This window comes from Naegleria lovaniensis (assembly GCF_003324165.1).
Source record: "Naegleria lovaniensis strain ATCC 30569 chromosome Unknown tig015, whole genome shotgun sequence".
NCBI classification, from domain to species: Eukaryota; Heterolobosea; class Eutetramitea; order Acrasida; family Naegleriidae; genus Naegleria; species Naegleria lovaniensis.
Genome location: NW_025407837.1, coordinates 543,615 through 570,437, shown reverse-complemented (window position 1 = coordinate 570,437; position 26,823 = coordinate 543,615). Strand labels below are relative to the sequence as shown.

The 26,823-nt window shown below is 36.5% G+C and overlaps 12 protein-coding genes across 12 annotated transcripts; 7 read left to right on the top strand and 5 right to left on the bottom strand.

Moving 5' to 3' along the window:
* Positions 1 to 17: 17 nt before the first annotated feature.
* C9374_002466 (uncharacterized protein) lies at positions 18 to 1,958 on the top strand (the record flags this gene model as incomplete). The annotated part of the gene is made up of 1 exon (XM_044691887.1): positions 18 to 1,958. The coding sequence occupies one exon, from the start codon at positions 18 to 20 to the stop codon at positions 1,956 to 1,958; it is 1,941 nt and encodes a 646-aa protein (XP_044550714.1).
* Positions 1,959 to 2,471: 513 nt separating this feature from the next.
* C9374_002465 (uncharacterized protein) lies at positions 2,472 to 3,143 on the top strand (the record flags this gene model as incomplete). The annotated part of the gene is made up of 1 exon (XM_044691886.1): positions 2,472 to 3,143. The coding sequence occupies one exon, from the start codon at positions 2,472 to 2,474 to the stop codon at positions 3,141 to 3,143; it is 672 nt and encodes a 223-aa protein (XP_044550713.1).
* A 159-nt stretch (positions 3,144 to 3,302) lies between these two features.
* C9374_002464 (uncharacterized protein) lies at positions 3,303 to 5,813 on the bottom strand (the record flags this gene model as incomplete). The annotated part of the gene is made up of 1 exon (XM_044691885.1): positions 3,303 to 5,813. One exon carries the CDS (start codon positions 5,811 to 5,813, stop codon positions 3,303 to 3,305), a length of 2,511 nt encoding a protein of 836 aa, XP_044550712.1.
* Positions 5,814 to 5,970: 157 nt separating this feature from the next.
* On the top strand, positions 5,971 to 6,900 carry C9374_002463 (uncharacterized protein; the record flags this gene model as incomplete). The annotated part of the gene is made up of 1 exon (XM_044691884.1): positions 5,971 to 6,900. One exon carries the CDS (start codon positions 5,971 to 5,973, stop codon positions 6,898 to 6,900), a length of 930 nt encoding a protein of 309 aa, XP_044550711.1.
* A 374-nt stretch (positions 6,901 to 7,274) lies between these two features.
* Positions 7,275 to 9,132, top strand: C9374_002462 (uncharacterized protein; the record flags this gene model as incomplete). Its single annotated transcript, XM_044691883.1, has 4 exons — positions 7,275 to 7,480; positions 7,625 to 8,373; positions 8,460 to 8,554; positions 8,686 to 9,132. The coding sequence occupies 4 exons, from the start codon at positions 7,275 to 7,277 to the stop codon at positions 9,130 to 9,132; spliced, it is 1,497 nt and encodes a 498-aa protein (XP_044550710.1).
* Positions 9,133 to 9,195: 63 nt separating this feature from the next.
* Positions 9,196 to 10,859, top strand: C9374_002461 (uncharacterized protein; the record flags this gene model as incomplete). The annotated part of the gene is made up of 5 exons (XM_044691882.1): positions 9,196 to 9,220; positions 9,359 to 9,442; positions 9,584 to 9,851; positions 10,047 to 10,688; positions 10,778 to 10,859. The coding sequence occupies 5 exons, from the start codon at positions 9,196 to 9,198 to the stop codon at positions 10,857 to 10,859; spliced, it is 1,101 nt and encodes a 366-aa protein (XP_044550709.1).
* A 32-nt stretch (positions 10,860 to 10,891) lies between these two features.
* C9374_002460 (uncharacterized protein) lies at positions 10,892 to 12,907 on the bottom strand (the record flags this gene model as incomplete). The annotated part of the gene is made up of 1 exon (XM_044691881.1): positions 10,892 to 12,907. One exon carries the CDS (start codon positions 12,905 to 12,907, stop codon positions 10,892 to 10,894), a length of 2,016 nt encoding a protein of 671 aa, XP_044550708.1.
* A 563-nt stretch (positions 12,908 to 13,470) lies between these two features.
* C9374_002459 (uncharacterized protein) lies at positions 13,471 to 16,961 on the top strand (the record flags this gene model as incomplete). Its single annotated transcript, XM_044691879.1, has 3 exons — positions 13,471 to 14,374; positions 14,439 to 16,788; positions 16,886 to 16,961. 3 exons carry the CDS (start codon positions 13,471 to 13,473, stop codon positions 16,959 to 16,961), a joined length of 3,330 nt encoding a protein of 1,109 aa, XP_044550707.1.
* A 222-nt stretch (positions 16,962 to 17,183) lies between these two features.
* Positions 17,184 to 20,201, bottom strand: C9374_002458 (uncharacterized protein; the record flags this gene model as incomplete). The annotated part of the gene is made up of 4 exons (XM_044691878.1): positions 17,184 to 18,702; positions 18,763 to 19,156; positions 19,228 to 19,480; positions 19,566 to 20,201. 4 exons carry the CDS (start codon positions 20,199 to 20,201, stop codon positions 17,184 to 17,186), a joined length of 2,802 nt encoding a protein of 933 aa, XP_044550706.1.
* Positions 20,202 to 20,309: 108 nt separating this feature from the next.
* On the bottom strand, positions 20,310 to 21,176 carry C9374_002457 (uncharacterized protein; the record flags this gene model as incomplete). The annotated part of the gene is made up of 1 exon (XM_044691877.1): positions 20,310 to 21,176. One exon carries the CDS (start codon positions 21,174 to 21,176, stop codon positions 20,310 to 20,312), a length of 867 nt encoding a protein of 288 aa, XP_044550705.1.
* A 724-nt stretch (positions 21,177 to 21,900) lies between these two features.
* On the top strand, positions 21,901 to 25,098 carry C9374_002456 (uncharacterized protein; the record flags this gene model as incomplete). The annotated part of the gene is made up of 1 exon (XM_044691876.1): positions 21,901 to 25,098. The coding sequence occupies one exon, from the start codon at positions 21,901 to 21,903 to the stop codon at positions 25,096 to 25,098; it is 3,198 nt and encodes a 1,065-aa protein (XP_044550704.1).
* Positions 25,099 to 25,411: 313 nt separating this feature from the next.
* On the bottom strand, positions 25,412 to 26,806 carry C9374_002455 (uncharacterized protein; the record flags this gene model as incomplete). Its single annotated transcript, XM_044691875.1, has 1 exon — positions 25,412 to 26,806. One exon carries the CDS (start codon positions 26,804 to 26,806, stop codon positions 25,412 to 25,414), a length of 1,395 nt encoding a protein of 464 aa, XP_044550703.1.
* Between the last annotated feature and the right edge of the window lie 17 nt (positions 26,807 to 26,823).

Below are 26,823 nucleotides of genomic sequence, written 5' to 3'. Positions count from 1 at the left end.
TTTAACCAAAACAAAAAATGTTGAAATTGCAACAACGAGTATTTGGCTTATCATCACGGGCGGGGAATCATCGAATGATTTCATCATTGGCTTCATTAGGATATTTTGGGAGAAGTATGAATAGTAGCAATTCCAATTTATGCACTGTAATTTCTCCCGAATGGAAACATCAAAGATTGTATTATCAAACCTCTCAGTCCGATATGAATGACTCTACAAACAAAACTACTGGTGGATTAATAACCACTCCTATTTATTATGTCAATGGACCTCCTCATATTGGACACTTCTTTACTTCAATTCTTTCCGATACTCTCTTTCTCTATCACAAAATATTGAAAAATAGGAAGGACATGATTTTCTCTACAGGTACCGATGAACATGGAAGTAAAGTTCAGAGAACGGCTATTGCTGCCTATTTAGAAAATTTGAAAAAATCAAGTCCTGCAGGTACACCTATTCCAAGCACATTGGAAGACTCAGCTTTAATTGAGAAGGCTTGTGTCGAGTTTTGTGAACAAATTTCAAATCATTTTCAAAAGCTGATGAATGATTTTCAAATCAATCACACGTACTATTTGAGGACAAGTGCAACTACAGAGCATAGAGAGACAGTTATCAATGTTTGGAAACATTTGCAAAACCAGGGCGATATTTATATTGGAGAATATCAAGGATGGTATTGCACAACAGATGAGGCCTTTACAACAGAGACTGAACAATACAAAATTACGCATGAATCTGGTCAAGAAGAATGGGTGACCATTAACAGATCATCTGGAAATCGTTGTGAATATGTGACCGAGAAAAATTATAAATTCAGATTAAGCAAATATATTGATCGAGTTGAGAAGTGGTTGCAAGAAAACCCAAATGTTATCAAACCAAAAGAACGATATAATGAATTGATGGAAATGATCAAAAAAGAAAAGGAACGACCTCCAGAACTTCTCGATTTGAGCATTTCAAGAACACGGGACCGAGTACAGTGGGGAATTCCTGTTCCAGGGGATCCTGAACACACAATTTATGTTTGGCTTGATGCTTTGACCAATTACTTGACTGTTGGATGTACCATGGGAAATGAATCATTGAATTGGCCTCCAACAATTCAAGTCATTGGTAAGGACATCCTGAAATTCCATGGAATTTATTGGCCTGCCTTTTTGATGGCTCTCGGAAAGGATCTACCTGAAACACTTCTCGTACATTCGTATTGGCTTGTGAATGGCGTGAAAATGTCCAAATCATTGAAAAATGTCATTTCTCCATACGATTTACTTGCCGAAACTGGTGTGCAACCTGATTTATTGAGATATTATTTATTAAGCGAAGCATTGTTGAGTACGGACAGTAGCTTCAGCATGATCAGATTCCCCATGAAGGTCAACGAATTGGCTGACATTTTCGGTAATTTATTGGCTCGAACCTTTAACAAAAAATTCCATTCAGAAGTCAGAGAAATTCCATACAGAAATTTGAGATTTGAACACGTGGGTGAAGTGAATCCAAACGATATTGTCACAGAGTTGATTGAACAGTTGAATGATCTGAGAGAGCAAGTAAGATCTGCATACGAAGATAAATTAGAAGTGAGATTTGCTAACGCTGCAGCAACAAAGCTTCTTAAAAGATGTAATCAATTATTTAATGAGGTGAAACCTTGGGAACTAGTGAAAAATCCTGAAAAGAATGCGTTATATTTGGAAGAGCTAATGTTTTTGGTTGGTGAAACTCTTAGAAATTGTGCCATTGCTCTCTATCCAGTGTTACCTGAAAAGATGACATACATTTTGTCATTCTTCAATCAGGGACAGCCTCTCTTGCAAGACATTGGCTTTTGTCAAAAAGGAACATCACTCAAAATTCAAACAGATCCTAAAATTTTGTTTAAAAAGATTGCCGAAGTCAAACAAGAAGGATCCCAAGGAAAAGGAAATGTCAAGCAAAAACACTAATTATGTCCTCAATTGCTCTCACCAATAACAAAATAACAAGATCTCGTATGCGAGGAAGAAAAAGACCATGCACAACTTTTTGATGGCATGTGACAAGAACCTAATCTTGAACAGCTCTATTTGAAATGTGTTCAGATATAGCTCTTTTGGAAATACAAATTACCCTTATTCATTAGAACTGTAGTCTCACATTACAGCCAGAGCGGGAATTAAGAGATACCTATCTCCATCATGATCAATAGTACCTTCAATGACTTGATTTTATTCTGTGAAGCGAATTTCTATTATTTCCTCAGTCAGTGTGTGTGAAACATAATTTTAGAGACAACAATTGCGTGTGAACAATGCAAGCATTTGGGCGACTGGATAATTTTTACTTAGTCTCTTACATGAACTAGATGACCAAATTCTCTCTGTAACGGTCATGTCCATGAAATCTCACTTCACAGGTTTAAAAAAAAACGAATCGTTTGGACCTATCGCCAAATCCTACGCGCTGTCACTTGTCACAAGATGCAACCACCAGCATGTTCATCCATTCAAAAGCAACATCATCAACACCAGCACTCCTCACATTTGTTTCAATCATCATCATCAACAACAATAACGACCACAGGCCGTGATCGAGCCATTTCTTCTCCGGCACCTTTGCAAAAACTAAAAACGACACGAATCATTCACCACAATCATGCAAATCCTTCACCCAATCATCATCAACCTGAAGATATGCTCATGACACAACTACCATCACAACACGATCATGATGTCCTTATGCAGGAAGATGACGATTATTCCATGACCACGAATCATCATCATGATCCACAAGGATCTTCTTATACGGGCGAGGAAATGAATGAGGACTTGGACGACTCTACAAATTCCACATCACAACGACGATTTTCTCTTCCTTCTTCAGATTTAATGAACATGCCGTTTTATCGACAACAAAAGATTGATCACTTCCAACAATGGTATGGGCTCTATGGAGATTTCATCATGGATGACGAGAATGGAACCTTGATGTCAGTGCCTGGATTTTTTGCTCAACAATCGATGGAGTTGAAAGACATTACAGGAATGAAAGTATTGTCATCACACGAATGTCAACAACAATGTGAAATGTTAATGCGAGAATTGAAGGACTTTCAAGTCGATTTAAATTTGCATGTATTGAATCATGTGTGAAGAATGAAGTTGTACTAATTTGGCATCGACGTCGTTATCTTTATCTCTAGATCAATGTAAATAAGATTGTACCACTAGCACACCAAAAAGCAATTTGAAATTACCCTCCCTCAACAACACTCACCTAGAACCTGCACCATAAAAAGCCCACAATAAATTTTACTTCTTTTTGAATTGCGTTTGTAATTGTTTTCTTTTTCTTTCTGAAAGTTTTTTGAGAATTTCTTCTTCCATTTTTGATTCACCAGTCAATTCTTCATACTCTTCTTCAGAAATTTCCTTTCTCTTGAGTCGTTTCAACAACATGGCCTCTTCATTGAATTCATGATTTTCAATTCTATTGTAAATTTGTTTCTTCTCCCTCGAAGACAAGTCACTTCTATTTCTCACTTTATCCTTCAAGTAATTGACAGAGTTTTTCTTTTGTTCTTTTTGCTCCTTCAACTGTTCCTTTTTACGTTCTTCTAAGAGTTGTTTGTTTTCTTCTTGTTTTTTGAGTCGCTCTAATCTTGATTTTTCTCTTCTCACATCTTTATACGGTATAGTATCAGGATCTGCAATATCTTTGGCAAAAGGCAGTACAATCTTTTCCATTTGTTGCTTAATTTCACGAATGGTAGGTCGTTTTAACACACAATATGCCTCCAACAATTGATCAAATCGTAACTTGTCAAATTTGAAAATATATGTCAATTGATGTTCCTTATAGGATCTCACAAAACTCTTCAATGCCTCTTCACCCTTCTCGAAAATATCTCGATCACTCAAAATAATGTTCTTGAGAGTTTCCTTATTAGTATAATTGTGTGAAATCATATTCTGAGAAGCTACCAATTCATGCATGTGAATTTTCTTAAATTCCAAATAATCAATGTAATCATTTTCGAAACGTGCCAAAAAGAGTATGGATTGGCCTTCCTTACCCATTCTCGCAGTTCGTCCTACACGATGTACAAATTGATCTGGGTTTGTTGGTGCATCAAATTGAATAATGGTGGAAATACTTGGAAAATCGAGACCTCTTGCTGCAACATCTGTACAAAAAAGGACTGCCTTCTTACTATTGGAAACATTAGTAGTGGTATTTGATGATTCATTACTAGTTTCATTGGAGATGTTACTTTCGTGTTGTTTCGAAATTTCTTCACATGCAGTCTTGAAAGATTGATGTTCGGCATTTCGTCTCTTTTGAACCATTTGACCATGCAATGAAAACAATTGAATGGATTGCAAGTCCTTCTTTCCCAAAATTTCTCGAAAGAGTTTCGAATAAAAATCAACACAGGCACATGTTAAAAAGTAAACAATAATGCTGTTTCCACTCGGTATTGGATCATCATTCTTGAGGAGATGTATCAAATAATTTAGCTTTTGTCTGTAATCACAGTACATGTAGAAATTAGTTAATTGAGAGGGTACTGTGGCTTTTTTCTTGTCAGATCCGCTGCTCTCATGAGTCTCCACTGCTGTCACTTTCATAGGATTTCTAAGACCTGAACGAACCAAGTCATCAAGTTCACTGGTTTGAGTTGCGCTAAATAATCCTGTTCTACGTTGCTTGGGAAGATGTGACAATATGTCATCAACTTGCTGTCTAAAACCCATATTCAAAATAATATCTGCTTCGTCAATAATTAAAATTTCTAAAAGCTTCACTTTTAACAGTTTGGATTTTAAGTAATCGAGCATTCTTCCTGGAGTCCCGATTGCAATATTACAGTCGAGAAATGAGCTTTCTAACTTGGATATCTTATCAGTAGAGCTTTGTGAAAACTCAGATGCTGGTTGTAAGGTTTCTCGTTCCTCTCCTCCAATAAATAATTTCACAATTAAATTTGTTTTTGAAGCAAATTTGTTTGCTACATCATACACTTGTCTTGCAAGCTCACGTGTTGGCAATAATACGATTGAATAGACATTCTTCCTTCGTGTGGCCATCTCCTCTTCAGTCGGAACCTTTCCTTCAAATTGTCGTGTTAGTATATATTGAAAGATTGGGATCACAAACGCTAGAGTTTTACCAGATCCAGTAAGAGCTTGAACCACAACATCCTTATTATTCAATAATAAAGGAATTGTGTTTTCTTGGACTGGAGACATGTGAGTAAATTTGAAATCGTCATGTATGATCGAAAGAAGCTCACTATGAATGGGTGGATTATTAAGAGCACTCCATTTCTTTCCGAGATCAATTCTATGAAGAGGCTTAGGCTTTGGAGGAAGGATTGCATGTTGGATTCGAGTGGGTTCGGTTACAGATTTCGAGTTTGAATTTTCCTTGTTTTTGGAGCTGTTGGATGATATATTATCTTGTGGGCTTGTTGTTGACCAGGAAGCGTTCTCTTCATGCATATCATCGTCATGGTTTTCTTCATATTCCTGATCATAATTTTCATCATTTTCATACTCTTCGTTATATTCATCACCAATTTCATCATCATGATTATATTCCTCATCATAATTTTCTTCTTCGGAAAGTTGTTTTTCCTTTTGTGCTTCCGATAATGTTTTCATATCCGTATCTGAACTATTATTATGTTTTCTCTTCTTTTTCTTTTGACTAGTGGGTCCTGAACCCATATCAGCCGTGGATCCGTTGTTGTTATTGCTGCTGCTACTCTTCAGCATTTGTTTAAAGTGTCGTTTGAGAATGCTCTCTTTTTTGGGCATTTTTTTTCTATGAAAATTCAATGAATTTGTTGACATTTGTGAATGGTGTTCATTCAAAAAACAACAATGAAAACATCTTGGCAAGCTGAAGAAACCAATCAGTGTTTTGTTGTTTCCATTCATGATCATCATCATCATCATTAATTGATTTAAAAAAATGCATCGAAATTACCTTCGGTTGCTCGGTCATGGTGCTTCTTCGAATTGGATTCGGAATTGCAAATACTCGTTGATCAGTAGTAGCACAACCCGATGCACCTCATTATATTTCATGTATGATCCAATAACATCATCACGGAATGATTTCAAAACATACCATAGATCATCATCATCAAGTTACAAGTCATCACACTTGAAATTATCAATTTTTCCAAATGTAAATTCCGAAGAGATGGAACAACAGCCAACGAACGACACTACTGTTTGTTCCATTTCACAACAAGAATTAGGACGATTATTTGAACAGCATGTCATTCAATTTCTATCTCAAGAACCCTATGATTTTCAACTCTCACAAACACTCTCCTCTCACGATCAAGGTATTGATTTTAAAGGATTTTGGAATTTACCATTCAAATGTAAATTAACATCTCAGCCCATTTCTGTTTTGGGACAATGTAAGAGAGAGAAAGATACAACAGGTGTAAAATCGATACGAGAATTTGAAGGAGTTTTAAGCCATTATCATTTACGAGGAGTAGGACAACATGTCAACACGACAACTCAAACGAATTGCGACAAAAACGAGGGAACTCCATCCAATACAATTATTGGATTATTTGTGAGTTATTCTGGATTTACAGAATTTGCAGTTCGACAAGCCATTGATTCCAAATATCCAATCATTCTCATTCGATTAAGTTTAGAAAATGAGAGTGCCTCTACTGCCAGTAAGAAAAGTGATCAGAGAAGTAATACTAGCACAACAACAACAACAGCAATTTCTCTTCCATTGGACATCTCTGATGAGTACATGCTCACCTATTTTTGCATGAATCATGCAGCACAGAATCTCATTCCAGGATTAAGCACATCGGTTGTGAGAAGAAGTGATGGAAAAAAGTATATCACGTTTCAAACTCTATAAGGTAGATTAGTTGAGCCGAATCATTACGGATATACGATTCTAATTCAGTCATGTGGTGCACATATTGTGGAGACGATGCAAGCAATTTTGAAAGCACGTGTTTTAACGTAGTCATCATTGGACACTTTAGGATTCCAATTTCAATTTGTTGGTATATAATGACAATTTCATTCGATTTGTATTGAGGACAAAGGGAAGCGGACACAATAAACATTTTAAGGTTAAACCTCAAACAAGTGTGTAATACCTTAACAACTAAAACGCACACCTGAACATTCAACCGAAGGAGATGCCGCCACTATACCCGATGGACCATCATCTGAACACTGTTTTGAAAACTTACATTTCTTAAAGTCCGATGCACACAATAAAAAATGCGTTCCAAAGCAAAGCTCATGTTAGGAAATCCTTCAGATCATGTAGATTTCAATAGGATTGAGAATGCATTGGGGACGAGTCATCAACCTTCTCAAAAACCATCTGTGGTGCAAACGGTACCGGATGAGATCAACAAGCAAGCATCTGAAGTTGCGTCTTCTGTGAGTAAGAAGAAGAGTTTTAATGAAGAGTCGGTGAGAATGTAGGTATCATTCTTGGAGGAAGAGTAATATACATTTTAAAATCTGTTAATAATATATATTCGTTGCTATAATATGTTATAATTATATTATTATTATGTTATAATACTTGTTGGATTTCATGATGATTAAATTTTTAAATCTAGTTCCGGTGAACGATTTGAATACGAAAATGAATTGAGTATTGGACCCAGAGGTATTGATCGTGAAAAGACTCCACTCTCAACACAATACGTAGACTCTTCAATTTTTGAATTTCCAACAAATTTAAATTGTACAACCTCTGCCGTCGGCCAACCTCAAGAAACAACTACTTCACCCGTAATGGGCGATGATAATTTAAATTCCATGACTGGATTAATCCGCTATGAAGAATTGTCTGGTTTTGTGAAATTGGGAAGCGGAAGTTCTGCTTCTGTGTTTAAAGTTTATCACACTCCAAGTTCTGAGATCACTTTTGGAGTCACTCCTCAACTAACTTCGTCGAGCTCTCAGGGAGAATTGGATAGTGAAGACTCTGTGAAAGAAGACAACAAGAAACCCAACAGACAAGTTTATGCCATGAAGAAAATTTATGTTGAAAAACAGCTCGCAAAATCGATCATTCATGAAGTGAAAGCCCTCTACACGAATAGAAATCCTCACATTATCAAGTTACTAGATTCTTTTTATAGAGAAGGAGCTATTTTAATGATTTTGGAATATATGGACTGTGGATCGTTGGAAGACGTGATAAAAATCACAAAGAAAGTTCCAGAAAAGATTTTGAGCAAAATGACCTACCAAATATTGAAAGGATTGAAATATATTCATGAGGAATGTTACATCATCCACAGAGATATAAAACCAGCCAATATTCTGATAAATAGTAAGGGAATATGTAAAATTGCAGACTGTAAGTGGAGTAGAGTGATTTTTTATGAGTTTTAATTATACTTGAACGCCCTCGAATTTTTTTAATATTCCTTCATGGAACAATAGTTGGAATGAGCGGATTTTGGATCAAATCAAAATTGGAGGAAATTCAAAAAACGGCAAAATTTGACACGTTTTGTGGAACATACAGTAAGTTTATTGTCACGTTGTTGGAATAGCTGATTGATTTCGTTTTAGTCTACATGTCGGTAAGTTTTATTGAAACGTGTTCTGTAGTAGTGGCTGAGCATGAAAATCCTTGCATTTTGCTACATTTAATGACTTACCACAGCCCGAAAGAATTCGAGGCCAATCTCACAGCTTTGATAGCGATATTTGGAGTCTTGGATTAACTATTGCACAATTGGGAATGGGAATATTTCCATTCACGCTAAAACCTGAGTTCACCATTTGGTCCATGTTTGAACATTTAGAAGAAACAGGAAGTGAACCGTTCCCAATCGACGAAAAGGAATATTCTCCAGAATTCAAATCTTTCGTTTATCAATGCATGACATTTGATCGAAAGAAACGGCCTTCTGCATCTCAACTCATGAATCATCCCTGGATCACAAAATACAAGAAAGACGAAGAAAAGATGAGAAAGAGTGTTGAAAAGTGGGTCTATCGACGCTACATTGCAGTGAAACGACACAACGTGAAACAAAAGCAGAAAGAAGCCTCCTCTTCTTCCTCTTCACAAGAGCAACAACCTCCATCTTCTTCATCCAAACGATAGAATAACACCCCAAGTGGTTTCTTTTTGACTAACCCTTTGTCTTATTTTTTTGATTCAAAAAAAATGGGTCTTCTTGAAAAGATAAAAGGTGAGTGTTGCTGTTGTTGTTACTTGGATATCGGTATGAACCAGTTTCATATTTGACATGTGCCTCGGAATTGATGATCATGATGGTACCATGTATTTTGTGTGCATTGATGGTGTTGGTATGATTAAAACATTACAGACATTGAAAATGAAATGAATAAAACCCAAAAGAACAAAGCCACCGAGTACCATCTTGGTCTCTTGAAGGCTAGATTGGCTAGGCGTAAGTTTGAGATATGATCTTACATTTGGAATATAATAATATGATATTTGCATTAATAATAATTCAAATTTGGATTTGATGATGATTATTTTGTACAAATGATGAAATCCGTGTAATCATTATTGATAACAATAACACCAGTACGTTCTCAACTGATTGACTCTGAAAAGAAAGGTGGAGGTGGAGGTGATGGGTTTGAAGCTCGAAAAGCTGGTGACGCCCGTGTCGCTCTAATCGGCTTCCCATCCGTCGGTAAATCCACTCTCCTCAACAAGGTTACTGGTACTGAATCGGAAACAGGAGCTTATGAATTTACAACTTTAACTTGTATTCCAGGTGTGATTGAATATAATGGATCAAGAATTCAATTGTTGGATTTACCTGGTATCATTGAAGGAGCAGCAGAAGGGTATGTTTTTGTGATAATATTTCTATCATCATGATGATAATTTTATCAATCATTGCATATCTATTATTTGATGTTTGTCTCCTTTATGAAATAATTGACTTTTTAAATACGCAATTTCCGAATGCAATTTGCATTTGGTTTAACGATTACCTACTACTCTGTACCTAAATAATTGATTTATTTTTCAATATATAGTAAAGGAAGAGGTAGACAGGTCATTTCTACAGCAAGAACAGCAGACTTGGTATTGATGATGTTGGATGCTTCTAAAGGAGAAATTCATAGACAATTATTGGAAAAAGAATTGGAAACTGTAGGCATCAGATTGAACAAACCAAGACCTAACATGTATTTTAAACCACTCAAACAAGGAGGGCTTAGATATACGACAACTTGCAAACAAACAAAGGGCTTGACAGAAAAACTTGTGGCTGATATTTTGCGAGAGCACAAAATTCACAATGCAGAAGTGGTAATCCGATATGATGCTGAAATTGATGATTTTATCGATTTAGTTGAAGGAAATAGACAATATATTAGATGTCTCTATGTATACAACAAGGTCGATACAATTACATTGGAAGAAGTAGATCGATTGGCAAGAAAAGAAAACTCTGTGGTCATTTCATGTAATTGGGATTTGAACTTGGATTATTTGATTGACCAAATTTGGGAACATCTTGGATTGATTCGAGTTTATACAAAGAAGAAGGGATGTGCACCCGATTTTAAGGATCCTGTTGTGTTGCGAGAAGGAGCTACCGTTGAAGATATCTGTATTAGTATTCACAAGGATATGAAAAAGAGTTTCAAATACGCCTACGTATGGGGAAAGTCGTAAGTAGTATTATTTCTTTATATTTGCATGATAATAGAAACTTATAATATTATTATCGTGCCTACTGTAATTTATTTTCGGTCCGAAGTGCCAAACACGTGCCGCAATGTGTGGGTCTTAACCATGAGCTCACCGATGAAGATGTGGTACAACTCGTACTTAATGGTTAAAATTTTCCTCAATTTTGATAAAGACATTATACTTATTTCACAATTTTTCTTGCAATACCAATTCTGCTAAAGTGAAAACCACTCCAAGTGAATGTCACGGAGCTTAACCACAAAAATAATGTTGCAAACATGTCTCTGCCCAACAAAACTGACGTGACAAAGTGATATCCAAATGTCAAACAACATGCAAACAACAGTGTGCAAAGTGCAATCTCAATGTGCCAAGCATGTCTCAAATAGAAGCTGCTTCTCTTCATGTTTTCAAGCTCAAAGGAAAAAAAGTAGTCTTTGGCTAGCGAGAGCTCTCGTTTTGCGCTTGCATCCAAGTGATGTGCCTCTCGATCGTTTCGAATTTTCTCGTTGGTAATTGGATCCAAAATAATTTCAGAAGGTTGACTGTTGATGTTACTCTCTCGCTTCTTCTTGAGCTCTTCAAGTATTTTCGAATGCATTTCATCATTAATGGGAAATTTGTACATTAATAATAGGCAAATAATGGAAGTAAGGGAGGGGAGAAGTGCTGCTTGTACAGATATTGATCGTTTCCCATTAATTGTATATTCTCCGTTTTTCAAAGCTGCAATTTGACCTGGTGTCATGCCATACGTGTTGAAATACGATAAAATTCCGAAAGAAACAGAGCTCGAAAGCATGTCCACATATCGTGGAATGACTGACCAAGTTGCCTCAATAGAAGCTTCTCGTCTCTCTCCAGTTCTCAATTCGTCATAATCAAATACTGTACTCTTAATACCATCCAACAAGAAGCCACTGGCCCTTCCCGTAATTGTCAGCAGCATGAAAAATGGCAAATACCAATAAATTTGAGAGGTTGTCTCAGAATAATCAATTACCAAATAAACAAACACACCAATGGGTATTTGTAACATGTATGAAAAGAGCCAAGAATTATAATTTCCATATTTTGAAGCAATCAATTGCCACACTGGAGTGAACACCATGGCTCCTACCATACCTGCCGTATGCATGACTCCAGAATAGAAATCAAATTCTGAACCTTCAAGATGTAACACTTTGGTTAAATACAAAATATAAAGACCATTCCACAACAATCCTCTCAATGTCTCATAAGTAAATAAATAGAGCAAGACCAAAAATGCTCTATTTTCAAAACACTTTCTCAACGAAGGAATCCATGAAGGATTTTTCTTTTTTTCTGGAGAATTTTCATGACCGCTTTCCATCATCATGGTTTGTTTTCTTCTCAAGAACATTCCCATGACCACATAGGACAAAATAACCATGCATGATCCAAATAATACATAAAACTGTGGAAAGACTGGCCCATCTCCCATTAACCACGTCACTAGCGGTGGTAAAAATCCACCCAACAATCCTCCATACAAGGAGGCTTGATGTTTGAAAGAAAATAAATCGGCTCGATCTTTCACATTCCAAGTTTTACACATTCTCATCATGCTTGAATCATACAACACTCGTAACGGAATCATATTCTTCATTAAGGAACATAGTGTATACCATACATCGGTTGAAAATAGCCACCTTGTCATATTTTCATGGTTTGAATACTTGTGAATCATTGAAGGACCCATGAATAAGGCACAAATACTGAACCAATACAGTGGTGCCAACACTATTAATAAGGTCGGTTGTTGAAACGGTAAATGGCTATCAATGATGGTTGCACTGAAAAAATCAGTAAATAAACTCAGAGATCGGATCAAGGAATGAATTAATCCAAATCGGGATGGAGAAATACATTGCAAAGAATATGGCTGATCATGATTGGAATTATCGGAACAAATATCTTCTAAATAATATTTCGTCAAGTGCATATCAATATAGAGATCCATAACGGAAGTTAATAATGTCGGTAATACAGCAATCAGAATGGAAGAAAATTTTGAAGAAGTGGATGATCTTGGCAACGACGATGATGATTCCTTGGAATTGGTTGAAATATCGGAACGTTCCGAATGAACATTCTCCATTCTTTCATGATTGTGATTCTTATCATAGTTGTGGGAGGAAAGAGCTTCTTTCTTTGCCCTTCTTGGTTTGTTCATTTTTTTTGTAATTTATTAAATTCAATAATATTTAATATTTAATAAATATTTTAGAACAAAAAGTTCAACAAGTGTCGAAATGTCTTCACAGTTCAATGTTGTTAAATGACACTTTTCTTAAGAAAGAATTCTTCCAAATATACCAATTTCCCATCTTTACCAATCAAGGATAGAAACCATTGCCTTCTTCTTTCACACACATATCAGACCCATGATTCATTCCAAATAAAAGAAAACAATCTATTGTATTCCTAGACTTATCATCAGGATGGACACTGTTGAAAACATTGGTAAAAAAGACGTTTATAGCAGTAAACAAGAGGAAGTTCTTGGAGGTTCTTAAAGGAATTTGCAACAAGGAGATTTGGGTTCTAATCTTTCAAGTCGAGACACTATGGAAGGAGTATTTCAAAGTGGAGAATCAAGAGAATCTGTTGAAACAACAAATCCATCGGAGAATAAGGAAAATGTTTCATCTTTTAATAATAATATTTAATGTTTAACAATTCACACAACATCCCGCCAAAATAAAAAATTAAATGAGATTTAAAAAAAATATCAAAATGCAAAAGGCTTCTTCTTCACTGTTGTCGGATTTGAAAAAACGGAAGGAATTGGTGGCGGAATCAACCACATCACCGAGTACCTGCTTGTCCGATTCTGATGATGATGATGTGGTCATTATTACTGCACCATCGCCCTCTATGAAAAAACATTCGGAACAAGTACCTCCGAAAAAGATTAGAAAAACAAATGTAGAATCTGATGTGGAAATGCAGGGCAACATTCCATCAGCATCATCATCATCGTCTGTAGTCATGGCGTCATCTATAAAAACCACTGCACAAGAGGAAGAAAATTTTGATCCTAATACTATTCAATATCATAACACAAATACTATTGACACAATTTTAAAACGTAAACGATTCAATGATGGGAAAATGAAATATTTTGTGAAATTAAGCGGTCAATCTCATTGGCATTGTAAATGGATGTCACGCGAAGAAGTTCAAGAAAATGCCACAGTCAAGCTCATGTGGTTCGAAGAACATTATGGTCGTGATATGGAAATTGATCTATTTCATTCAAATTGGGAAAAAATAGAACAAATCATTGCAAATAATGGGAATTACTTTTTAATCAAATGGATGGACGTTCCTTACTCTGGGTGTACGTGGGAATCTAAGAGTGATATTTTGAAGTACGAAAAAAAGACCAATGAAAATAAGGCCACAGATTTATATAATAGATTCATAGAAAGTCATAGAAAAAAGTCTTACAAAATTCTTTCAGAGGCAGAGCTGTTGTCAAGGAAACGAACTGAATCTCAACGTACGGCGCGTGGAATTTCGAAAATGAGTGTCACAAATGTTGAAGGTCACAATTTTGAATTATTTGACTATCAACTTCAAGGTGTGGCATGGATGAGGTCCATGTGGATTCATCACAAATCCTGTTTACTGTGTGGTATGTTTTAATAGTGTATCACTGCCCTTACATTTCTAAATTTGAATGTTACAATATGCGGTAGATCAACACGGTCTTGGCAAAACAACTCAAGCTATATCTTTCCTAAGAGCCATGTCCATGTATCATAATGTACCTGGTCCGTTTTTAATAATTTCTCCTCGAAATCGAATTGAGCATTGGAAAAAGCAAATTACATTTTGGGCACCTGATCTCAGAGTTGCAGTATACGACGGATTACTTGATGACAGAAAAATTATTAAGCAATTCATTATTCAAACGATTCAAAAGCGAAATTTGACACCTACAGATCGATTGAATTTCTCTGTAAATATTATTTTAACAACCATTGAGAGTATTGTAAACGACGAAACATGGTTCAAATATTTTCTATGGCCAATTGCAGTAATAGATGAGGCACATGTGTTAAAAAAAACAAAATCAAACCTTTTCCTGATGCTGAAAGAACTGAAAATAGATTTTACACTCTTTATCAGTGACAAAATGTATAATTCAGAGACATGTGGACCTTTTATTTCATTGCTAAACTCTAACAGTTCGATACAGGACTTTCCAAAAGAATTATTACTACGAAGAGAGCGGCAAGACGTTCTTGCATGCATCAAACCACGAGCAGACTTGTTGCTTACTGTGAATTTAACACCTCTCCACAAATATTTCTTTCGACAAATATTTAAGAAACGTACCTATTTCAACGCTCTCACCAATGTTTTTAAGAGCAGTGACACACCTCAGCAATACTCTTCACTCTTTCAACAAATGTTTTCAGATATTTTGAGGACTTGTGAACATCCTTACTTGCAATTCTTTCTCGAAAAGGAAGAACCCTTTGCACAGAATAACGAATTATTTATGAAATATTTCATTCAGTCCTCATCCAAGTTAGTTCTGTTAGAGGCTCTTCTTCAACGATGCAAACCACTCAAGCAAAAAGTACTTATTTTATCTTCTTATCCGTACGTGATTGAAGAACTGATTCGATTCAAAGAGTATCAATATCAATTGATTGTATCCAACGAGTCAACCAATAATGCCACAACAAACACCACTGCACCTATTGTAATTATGAGCACTCAACTTCATCCATCCATAGATTTATTGAATTTCGATACAATTATTGTCATGGATTCTGCATATCATCCAATCATAGATTCGCAACAACTCACACGATTCTGTAAAATTGACAAACGCACAACCATTCTACGACTCGTATGTTGTGAAGAATTTGAAACAATGATTTTAAATTTATCAGAAAATGAAATGATACGAGGAATGTTTTTAAAGCAACTCTCTGAATTTGAGACGTCATTACGAATTTTTGCAAAAGATTTATTCACGAACAACAGTGAGGATTCCACTTTGAGTTTGGATCCATTGCTAGATGAACTCACTTCTCAAGAAGGACTAGAATTTTTACAATCCATGGAAAGTCTACATCTATCAGAGAGTATCTTGGATGAAATTTTATCAGAGAAGAATAATCATACGGAACAACAACAATCACAAGCATACGATATGATGATTCACTCTTCAGCCAAATCATTAAGCCATGTGAAAATTACACATTTTCAAAGGAAGGAAAATCCCACCACGAGTTCTGTACCCTCTCTTGGAACATCACCTTCTCTACATGCAGAGATTGACAATCTTCCTGGTGAAATGTTTTGGACAAGACTCATCAAGTCTGCAAAAACTACAGCAGATCTTTCATTGGTCAAGATGGAACATATGAATGGCAGTAACGATCACAAACGAAAGGATACCACTGCCATGGAATTATCTCTACTTCATTATCAAGATGAAACAATGGATCGATTTTTCGAACAATTTTTAAACTCTTCTTCAGATGATTTATTATACAGTGAGGAAGAAATTCAACAATATTCTGAAACTGTAGCAAATGAACTCTCAGACAATCTCAATGCATTGATGAATCAAGTAGAGGAATTGAGTGCCACTCTCAAAACAGTCAAAGATGTCACACAACGAAAGAAAATTAGTTCCAATATTCGAGCATTGAAATATCAAATTGAGGATGAAACGATTCAATTGAAAATTATTGAAAGACAACTCACCAATCCGAAAATCAAAATTTTTCCCAATCACTCGGTTTCGGTTCTAGGTTTTACGCCAACAGAACGAATGATGTTTGTAGCGACTTTGTGGAGATATGGTTTGGGCTTTCCAACACAGGACCAGAAATGGTACGAGTTTTTTAACATTCTTAGAAGAGTTTCTAATTTACAAAAAACACTGAAACAAGTGACTGAATTTGGTATATTCATGTTAGATCATTTCTCAGAGCAAGTGGATCAGCGCTATTCACATTATTCAGATGGTACTCCCACAGATCGATTGAATAATGTGAAAATTTTACAGCGTATTGCTTGCATGTTTGTCATTTATCATGTGGTACACAAGTACAAGAATTTTCACATTCAAAACAACGAGGACCTTGCACAAGTGGAGACCATACTTGAACAACACCAGATACATGACGACACTAATGAGAATGGTACAACATGTTCTGCATATTATCCGTGGTGGAACAAAGCTCATGACTTGATTTTATTGAGAGGATGTGCCAAACATGGTTACGCTCAATGGAATCAAATACTTGACGATCATTCATTTGAATTTTCAACCTTAAATTCAATTTTGAAGCACAAGTTTGGAGAAAGCTCAAATCGCATGCATCGTTTTTTGAACAATCGTTTGAATCATTTATTAGACGTTTACATGAAAGAGCACGCAAAAAGAAAGATGGACATGTACACTCGATTATCATCTACAAAAACTCACTAGTCTTGGCAGGTCTTCGAATGGAATTTGTCATTCCATCATGAAATTCCAAATACATGGAAATTGTTCCTTTCAGTTGTGATCTTCTTCTCTTTTTATATTCCATGACTGTCTGTGCACTTGTATGTTTTGGAGATTGTGCATACAGAGAATTGAGATCATTTGAGGATGCTTTTTGAGGAGCCTCCTTTTGATCTTTCTTTCCGTACTTTCTATCCAATTTTTCAAAGTGTAGAGCTGACGAGAGAATCTTTTTAAAATGGTCAGACAATACATTGCTTGTGCCATTCTCTACTTGTTTGTTACTACTGTTACTACTGGTACTACTACTAGATGATGATGGCTTTTTAAAGTACGATGCAATGTCCGTCTTGTTCACTTTGGAAGGAGTGACAAGACCCTTAGCATTCACATCCATACCACTCTGTGATGATTTCAAAGGATAGAATGCAATTTCATCTAAGGGAGGATCCAATGTACTTTCATATTTTTCATTCACATAGGTCTGCTTCACTCCAATACCGTACGATAAACAAATATCCAAAATTGCTTCAAACGATTGACGTTCTTGATCGCTCTTGATCATTTGTTTGAGGCCTTTCATTCCAGAATGAGCCAAAGATGAGAGAGCAGCTCCAGTATTGAGTCCTGACAAACATTTGGTATCGAGAATTTGATACAAATATGGTACGAGATCAGTGGCCATGTCTTTGACTGAGGATGTTGTCAACAAGTTTCCACCTGTCTGAAAGTCTCTATCGTTCTTATTGGCCTTTACAAATTCATGAGTAAAACAATTCAAAAAGAGAGATTTGAGAACGTTGTGTTTGTGGTTGAAGGATCGTTTGGCATCTCCTTGCTGTTTTGGATATTGAATAAAGTCATTGCTAGTGTCAAATCCAGACTTTTTACAAGCTACAAAGAATTTCACAAGTGAAGCAGCTCTGTAGACCTGAAGGGATCGTTCTTGATATCGATTGGAAGCAACGTCAATCATGTCAGACCATTGAAGGAATGAAAGAGAGTCTGCAATGTCATTCATAGAACTTCCAGAGCAGAATGATAAATAATTTTCAAAACATCCATTCGCAATAGAATCAAACTTGTCCAATTCGCTTAAAAACGAATTAAATAGTGAAATGCGGTTTTCCTGATATTTGGAAATTAAGGATTTGTCAATCTTCTTGGTTTTAAAGACGAGATTCATGGCATCGAAAATATCCGATTTGACATCTTTCGAAATGGTCATTAACTCTTTCATCGAATTGGATCCATGAAAACCCATAAATTGAATAGTGTTGAGACATGAACGAATATCATTGTCAGAGTCCTTTACAAATTGTGTCAATTCGTGTTTACCCACGTTGGCTAAAGGATGACTCTCTTTTCGTAAGATTATACCAAGTCGATCTACAATTCGTTGTGTGTTATCAGTTCTGTAGTCATCTCTTCTGAAAATAATTAACTTGCTTTTTTGTCTCAATTCTTTAAGGCCAGGAGAATAACTAAGAATGTCCATAGAATATTCTTGTAAAAAATAGAGTATTCAAAAGCGTGCCACTTACTGGTCATTACAAATGCAAATAATAGGTCTCATGATGCCTTGATCCTTCTTCTTTTTGGTCTTCTTATCTAGCTTCACTCCTGATTTAGTCTTTTTAGTTTTGCTCGAATTTTCATTGTCTTTTTGAGACGATGATTTGTTTTTAGGATAGGTCATGTTCAGAATTTCTGAAATGACAGACTTGTTTTCAGAGTTTTGAACTCCATCAATTTCATCTAATATTAAGAGTTTGGGTTTTTTGCTACCAAAAACTGTTTGCATTTGGGTCACTTTTTGAATTTCTGGAATGAGTTTGTCCTTAGAACGATCATCAGATGCATTCACTTCATGTGGTTCATATCCTGCTTGCTTGGCACAAATATGCGCTAGAGTTGTTTTACCAATACCAGGAGGGCCTGCACGAAGGGTATTTTCAGAGTGACATTAAGATTCGAAGAAAAAGTAAAAATGATAATTTCACACTTACCTGAAATGAGCAAAATACGGTGATCTGGTCCCTTGGTTGCATTGTTTGAGGATTTTGAACTGTTATTAAACTTGTTGGAAGTGTTCTTCTCATCCTTTGCCGACTTTTGGGAGCTCACTGAACCAAAAACTGTCATTAATGGATTCTTTGGCTTTTCTTGTGTTGTTGGTTTGATTTTTTTCGTCTTGGCTGTTTCTGGAAATACTATGGGATCCCATTCCTTGATCCATTTCAATACCTCAGCATTGGTTTTCTTTTATCCAAAGGATTCCATCATAAAATAATAATGTGACATGAATGTCATTGTTAGAGGCACACAGAAAATATCAAGTACCTACATCATCTGTTAGTAAATCCAAATACGAGGTTGGAGCATACTTGTCAACAAGTAGCTCATACTTTTGTTTTGAATTGCTTGAAAATTGAACATCATTCATCATATCTGCAGCATCAACAGCGTGACGGGAGGATGCATTCGTCTGAGCTCTTGCCTTTTTCTTGATCTCTTCTTCATATCTAAGTCGCTGTACATCTTCCAATAATTCACTCATTGGTTTTTTCAAGATTCTGTTGGCTGGTATTTTGGCAAAGATTGCTTCTCGGGAACTAGTTGCTGCACGTGTTTCTTCTTTTTCATCATCCAAAAAAGTCAAATAACACATATCACCTCCTTTTGAGCCAATGCAAGTAATAAAGTCTGTATCTAGAGAAGGAATTTCATAATGAATTCCATTGAATAACGATGATTCCGAAGATAACTTGCTGAGATCATCCTGAATGATACTACTCATGGTCGGATGAGAAGGCGGAGAAAGAAATTTAATTCTTTTCAATTCTTTAGAGGCATGATCTCTAATGTTTTCTTCAAGTGTGGATGATATGAGAGTATGCTCATCATCATCACTCACGTCATGCTCGTGATGATTGGCTTCCGAAACTTGGGACTCAAATTGACTTCGGTCTCTTTTGAACATTTTTTGAATTTGTTAAAAAAAAAAGGCGGGGAAACTCTTACAAAATGACCGTTACGCATTTTTAAAACACTTAAATCTCAACATGTTCCACACATGATTTCCATGATTCTACTCATTCTTTGAAGAACTTGGTTGCTGTTGGTCCTTCATCTTTTTCAAATATTCTCTAGGATAACGACTCTTTCCTGCTGCTCTCAAATCTTTAATATATTGTTTCATCAAGGAATATTTCCGTTGTGCCATTTCGTACAAGTAACTCCACGAATAGATGCCACTATCATGTCCATCCGAGAAGATGATCCTGATTGCATATGAACCGACTGTTTCAATTTGCAAGATTTGAACAAACTTCTTGCCATAGATGAGTCTCTTTTGACCATTCTCTCCTTGAACCTCCGCAGAAGGGCTCTCTACTCGCAATAACTCGGCTGGGAGAGTACCAACCAGATCGAGTGTTGAAGATTGTGAGCCTTCCTCTCCATTATTATTCATGATGATCATGGAACGAGTAATTTCAAAATGTAATTCTAATTGTTTGCGTTGTTTTCTTAATTTGATTTCTTGGACTTTGACTTGATCGGGGCCATAGGGATGTTTGGGATCCAAGGGTTTATCGATGACATGTTGTTGATGATGATGAGGGAGTGTTGATTCTCTCACCAAATGACTCGGAATGGTGGAGGCATAATGATGAAATGTTTCACGAATATTAGAAAGATTTTCTGTTCTATTACTAGGATCTCGATTGGAGCTAGTTGTTTTGGCTGTCCTATCTTCTTCTTGATTCGTGTTGCTATGCCATCGGAGCTTGATTGAAAAATTGTGGATTTGATTTGTAAATGGTTCTACAAAACTTGATGTGTTCACTGGACTGCATAATAATTGTTGATGCGGATGATAGGACATGAGCAATTTATGAATCGCCAATCCTGTGTTCGATTTGAATCCTGATCGGAGCAAGTGATTTGAAAGCATGATTTAAATTTTTATTCCTATTGAAAATTTTAATAATTTATTGGACTTCATTCAACATTGCATTTCACTTTCCAATTTACTTTCCTATTGTCCTAATACTCTCCATTGGAAAGTGAATCACTTGTTCTTGGAGCACATTGTTGTGACAACACGTTGTTCATTTGACAACAACACAAGACATTGTGCATTTAAATTACATTCTCTCAAATCAACCATTCACCTTTTCACTACACCCTTCTCCAGGAAAGATGTAGACGAACACACGTCATGCAGTCTCAAGAATCCTCTCTCCAAACAATGCAATTTCCTTTTCCAGAATTCAATCTTTCCCTCCAAATTCAATGTCTTCAAAAAAAACCCATCTTCAAATTTCAAACTTTCCTGAAAAGTCTTGTTGCTAGGATTTGGAGTGAAGAAAAACAAGAAATCTGATTGCATCCGGTCGTTATTAACACCTTCTGTTTTGAAACGAACTCCTTGTCCTTCTGCATTTCATGTTCTTGCAATCACTTTATTTAATATTTCAGTTTGAAACAAAATAATTGGAAAGTCTACACACCATTCCAGTGAAGCAACAAGATCCAATTCCTCATCATCCAAACCAGCCACCATACTACGTCTACTGCATTCCGTTTGTTTGTTTCAACAACATTGGACCACCCTCCCTTCAACAAAATTCATCATCTTCAATTAATTTATTAATACCTCTCTGAGTAGTCAATCCATGATGATCGGAAGCTTAACCAATTCCACCACCACTACTGCTACTTCTACTACTTCAAGATCATTATCAACAAATGCTCCTCTGACTTATTCTACTCAACCAACCAGTAAGATGAATTCTCATCATTCATCATGCAACAAGACTTTCGTTCATCAGAAACAACCACCACAACCACAACGGATGCAATCGAAAGGAACGACCAGCAGCACTAGCAACCCCTCCACGACTCGGTCAGTCAAGCAACAGCCTCACCTCTCCTCTTTCATGAAAACCACTTCGTATTCTCTCTCAACAACTGTTGGAGGTGCAAATCATGATGTTGTTGGAATGAGTCAGAAGAATGTCTTAAAGACACCTTCCACAAGAACAACAACAACAACCAGCACCAACCATAACACTCCATGTCATTCCAAAGGATCTACAATGAGTCATAGTGGCAGTATTGGTAGTAGTAACTATGCCACTCCTCTCTCTACACCATTGAGGCCGTGTAGTAGCAGTCATAGCTTCACCAAATCGACTTTGAACAGTCTATCGACCCAATCCACATGCAAAACAGTTGCAACTACAAGTACTCCATTCTTGGATGAATTTCATACATCCTCTGGGCGTGAATGGTCTCGTGGTAAAACCCATCGTCACAATTCTACTGATTTTCATTGTACTTCCAAGAGTATGACTTGTCCAAATTCTCCCAATTTGACTTCTCTCTCACCGACCTTACAACCCTTATCGACAAGTTTTGTGGATCAAGAACATTCACTTCTCAACCACATGAAACGACGAATGGAGAAGAATGATCAAGAACCTCATCCTCATGACAAGAAGGAAGCATCTACTCAATTCCCAAAAACTCTCCAAGTATTGGAGCCTTTAGACGATGATTTGAGAATACTCGAAGAGGGTTTTCCAATTCATTGTCGTCTCCCAACAATGACCATTCGTCCACAAGATGCTTCTTCCATTACATTAATGAACCATAAGAGTGGAAATGATTTGACAGATCCAACCACACCGACCAATGCTACCAAGGTCTTATCTTCCACATCTACCACTTCACCCTTACTTTATATACATCAGAACCATCATCATTCTCTCTTTGAAGAGAAGGATTTGAACAAGACTGTGACTCTTTCAACTCGAGATGATCATCTTGAACCATCTCATACTGCTCATCTGAACCATGACTGCCAATCCATTATTGAGAACAGTGATGTTGTAAACGACCACACATCATCACCAAATAAGCCAATTGTATTGGGTAGTACGAGCAACATTGCTTCACATCATCAACCACATCACGAGACATCAAATTATCATGCTGTGAGTAGTTGTAGAAACACAATTTCTGTTCCTCAAAAAAACACCGAAATTGCTTGTGAAAGAGTTGTGTCACCTGGTAGCAGCAGTAGCAGCCTCAATTTTCAAAGTGACCACACTACTACAACAACAATCACACAACAACAAGAAGGCTCATTGTTCGATAAGAAGACTCTTGAGCCTTCAGTTAGTATTCAACAACCTGATCTCTTGAGTAGTCATCAGCAGCAACAACAACAACACGATACAAAATTCCATCAAGGCTTGCATTCAACTCGAGTTGATCCTTTTTCGAACCCATCAACAACTGCTCTTCTTTCTTCAACACAGACTCCCAAAGAAAAAGAAACACCTCATCTCTCAACCAACATGATGAAAGCTTGCATGCCAAGTAATGGTTGTGGTGTATCTGCAATCTCTCATCATGGAAACAACACCATGATGGGCAAAAATCATGTGCAAGCTTGCAAAAAGTACACAAGAACCGACTGTTCAGACTTGGATCATCAACCAACACTTGAATTTGTAAGAGTTCTTTTGGGTCAGAGCAAAGAGTCGGACCATACGACCACTCATCCCAAACGAAATGCCACAAACATGACTGTCCATCCTTCTGCTGGTCACCACCACACCAAGAGATCAAGCACTATGAATGTGTTACGATACTCGTATGAAAGCGATGATGAAGATAGAAATGCCTATGAGTTGTCACCACTCCATAGCAATTCGAAAATTTATTATGTCGATCAAATTCTCTCATCCGGTGATAAAGATTGTTATGATCAAAGTAAGGACATGAGTCATGATGAAGATGAAGCACTTCAAGAATGGGAAAGAACCAAGCAGAAATACAAGAATGCGTTCAAAAGAAGAACAAATATTCCAAATCCCAATAACAATAACCTTAGTCGTAACTATTCAGGTAATATGGGTGAAAATTTAAGAATGGTCACTGAAAAGGTTTGCCACCTCCAACAAGTGAAAATGGACTTGGAAGAACAGACACAAGAAATTCAGAATATTTGGGAGAGTTTAGTGCACGAAGATTTAGTGTGGCAAGTGGAAGATCTAATTGTTCAGTCAGCTTTGTGCATTTGTGGAGATTTGAATAGCACTAAATCCATTCAAACACTTTTTAACATGATCTGTGAAACAGAGAATGAAATGGTGAATGCACTCGAAGATTTGATTGATTTTATATTTTGCTCCACACGAAGATCATGCAAAAAACATTCCATTAATTTTAACATGATTTTAGAATTGGTGAAAGACTCTTCCTCGCTGTGCGCCAACGTTCTTTCCAAGCACCAAAACCACTTGTCTTCCCAAACTGCGGTAGCTTTGAATTCACAACGCTACAAACTAGATCAACAAGCTTTTCAAAAGCAACAACACACCTCTTATTATTTTAATAATAACAAGAAAACTCTTATGGATGGGCATACCAGTCAGTTGCATAACCACCAACCGCATCATCAGAAAAAGAATGTCACAGTCCTCTCTCCACATAGCACAGCTCACAGAAACCAAACTGCTCAACCCACGACCAAACACCATGCTCTTCCTGCTAAAATGATACCATCCTCTCCTCAAATTCAAACGAATGATTCGAAGCCTAAACGTCACATCTCATTCTCTGAGCTCGAAAATAAGGAAAGTTTTTTACAATTACTCGGCATTGGAAAGAGAAAAGAATTGCTCGAGTCCATTCGAAGTATTGTGGAAGTACTTCTCGAAGTGTCCTCTGTCGTGCTGCATTCGAACGAAGACAAAATTGAATCTCTCGATAATTCCTTCAAGGAAATGATTTCAACATATTCGAAAATTATTAGTGATATTGAAGACTTTGCACCTCATCGATTGTTTAATGTGTTTTGAAAGGTGTCAGCTGTGAAGAATAATTCAAATGCAAGCTAATGGCAAAAAAGCACAACCTGTTGGAGTTGTCAGTCTAGTCTTAATAAAAAAAGAGCAACGAATTTGAAAGCGCCTGTGTGTTTGGAAAGGTTCCGTATCGCATAAGCTAATCAGCCTATCTGGCCAAAGTTTCTTTTCAGAACAATTACACAATTGTGGTGATTTCATGTTAGACAATTCAAAAATGAATCCCAAGGAGAAAATACCCTACGAATCCGTTGTTCTTCTTAGAGCATTGTTGTGACACAAAAGGTTTTACATTATCTCACAACTATTATATTCTCTTCCAATCATAAAACGTTACTGAGTCGTCTTGTGCGTAGAGTGCAACGAGCGGATAGACTGGAAGAATGATGTTGCGAAATGTATAGCTTTGATTTGAGCCCATCTTTTGAACGGTCAGCTGCCGAGTGTTACCATTCATAATCATTTCAAGTACATCTCCTTTCGAGAATTCAAATCCGTGTTGCTTTTGATTTTCTTTCGATTCAATACTCCAAGTAAATGCGTTGCTACTCATGAAATAAGATCTATGAGTGTTGTAGGGCGTTTCAAATGCTGAGAATTTTTGAGACTTGACAATTTCATCTCTGGAAACTCCAACACCAATCCAACCTAAGTGATCGTTAATTTTAACTTTCCATTGGTGTATACTTCCACTTCGTATTGCAGTATTGACAAATATAAAATGATTTTCAATATTCGAACTTTGTTTGACCATTTCAAACTTGTTGCCAGATTGTATTGAAATGTTCATGATTTCAGGATCGTAAAGACATGCTGCTGTGGAATTCTCAGAATGTGACGACTCAATTCTTCCAAAATTTTGAATAATCTTTTTCAATTCAGTTATTTCTAGTTTAGAATCCAAAATTTTCATGTCATGCACTTGTTCAAAATGAAATTCCTCTGTCATTTTGTTGAAATCTTTCACCACAATGTCAAGAGAATTAGTTGCTTTGTGCATCAAGTCAAATGTGGCCATTTCATCCAAGTTAATGAATTCTGTTATGGATTTCTCGGTTTTCTGTTTCAATTCTTTGATTTTAGAAATGATATCCATTCGCTCACAACACAACATGTCCACTTGATTATTCAATATTTCATGTCTCTCTTGTAGGGAATGGTGTATCTCGTCAAAGAGTTGATTCAATTCCATTTTGAGAAGTTTTTTCTGTTTTTCAATATTTTCAATTTCTTGATCCAAACTTGCATCGTCCGTATGACATTCTTTCTCCCATTTTTGCTTCTTTTCTTGCAACCCTGAAAGCTCTCTCCTCAATAATTCTCTCATTTCTTGGTCAATATCGGAGAATAAGAAGCATTCATGTGATTTGTGTTGAGAACTGACAGCACAAGCTGAGCATAGAATTTGTCGACATGTCTGACAAAATGTATTAATTGGACATTGATGCAATGGACAAAATTGATAAGGTAAGGAATTCAAAGATGTTACCTCCGTTTGTTGAATTCCATATTGGCTTCTTTCCAATAATTTCATTTCATGTTGTTGTTGTTGTTGTTTCAAATGTCTTTTCGCATCCACCACACAAAAATATTTCTCGCACGTTTCGCAATAAACTTCGGAAGGAGTTTCAATTCCATCATGAGCGCACACAGAGCAATAGAATGAAGAAGAAGCCTCCGCTTGGTAAGTGATGATTCGCATTTTTTTGGGAATGAATT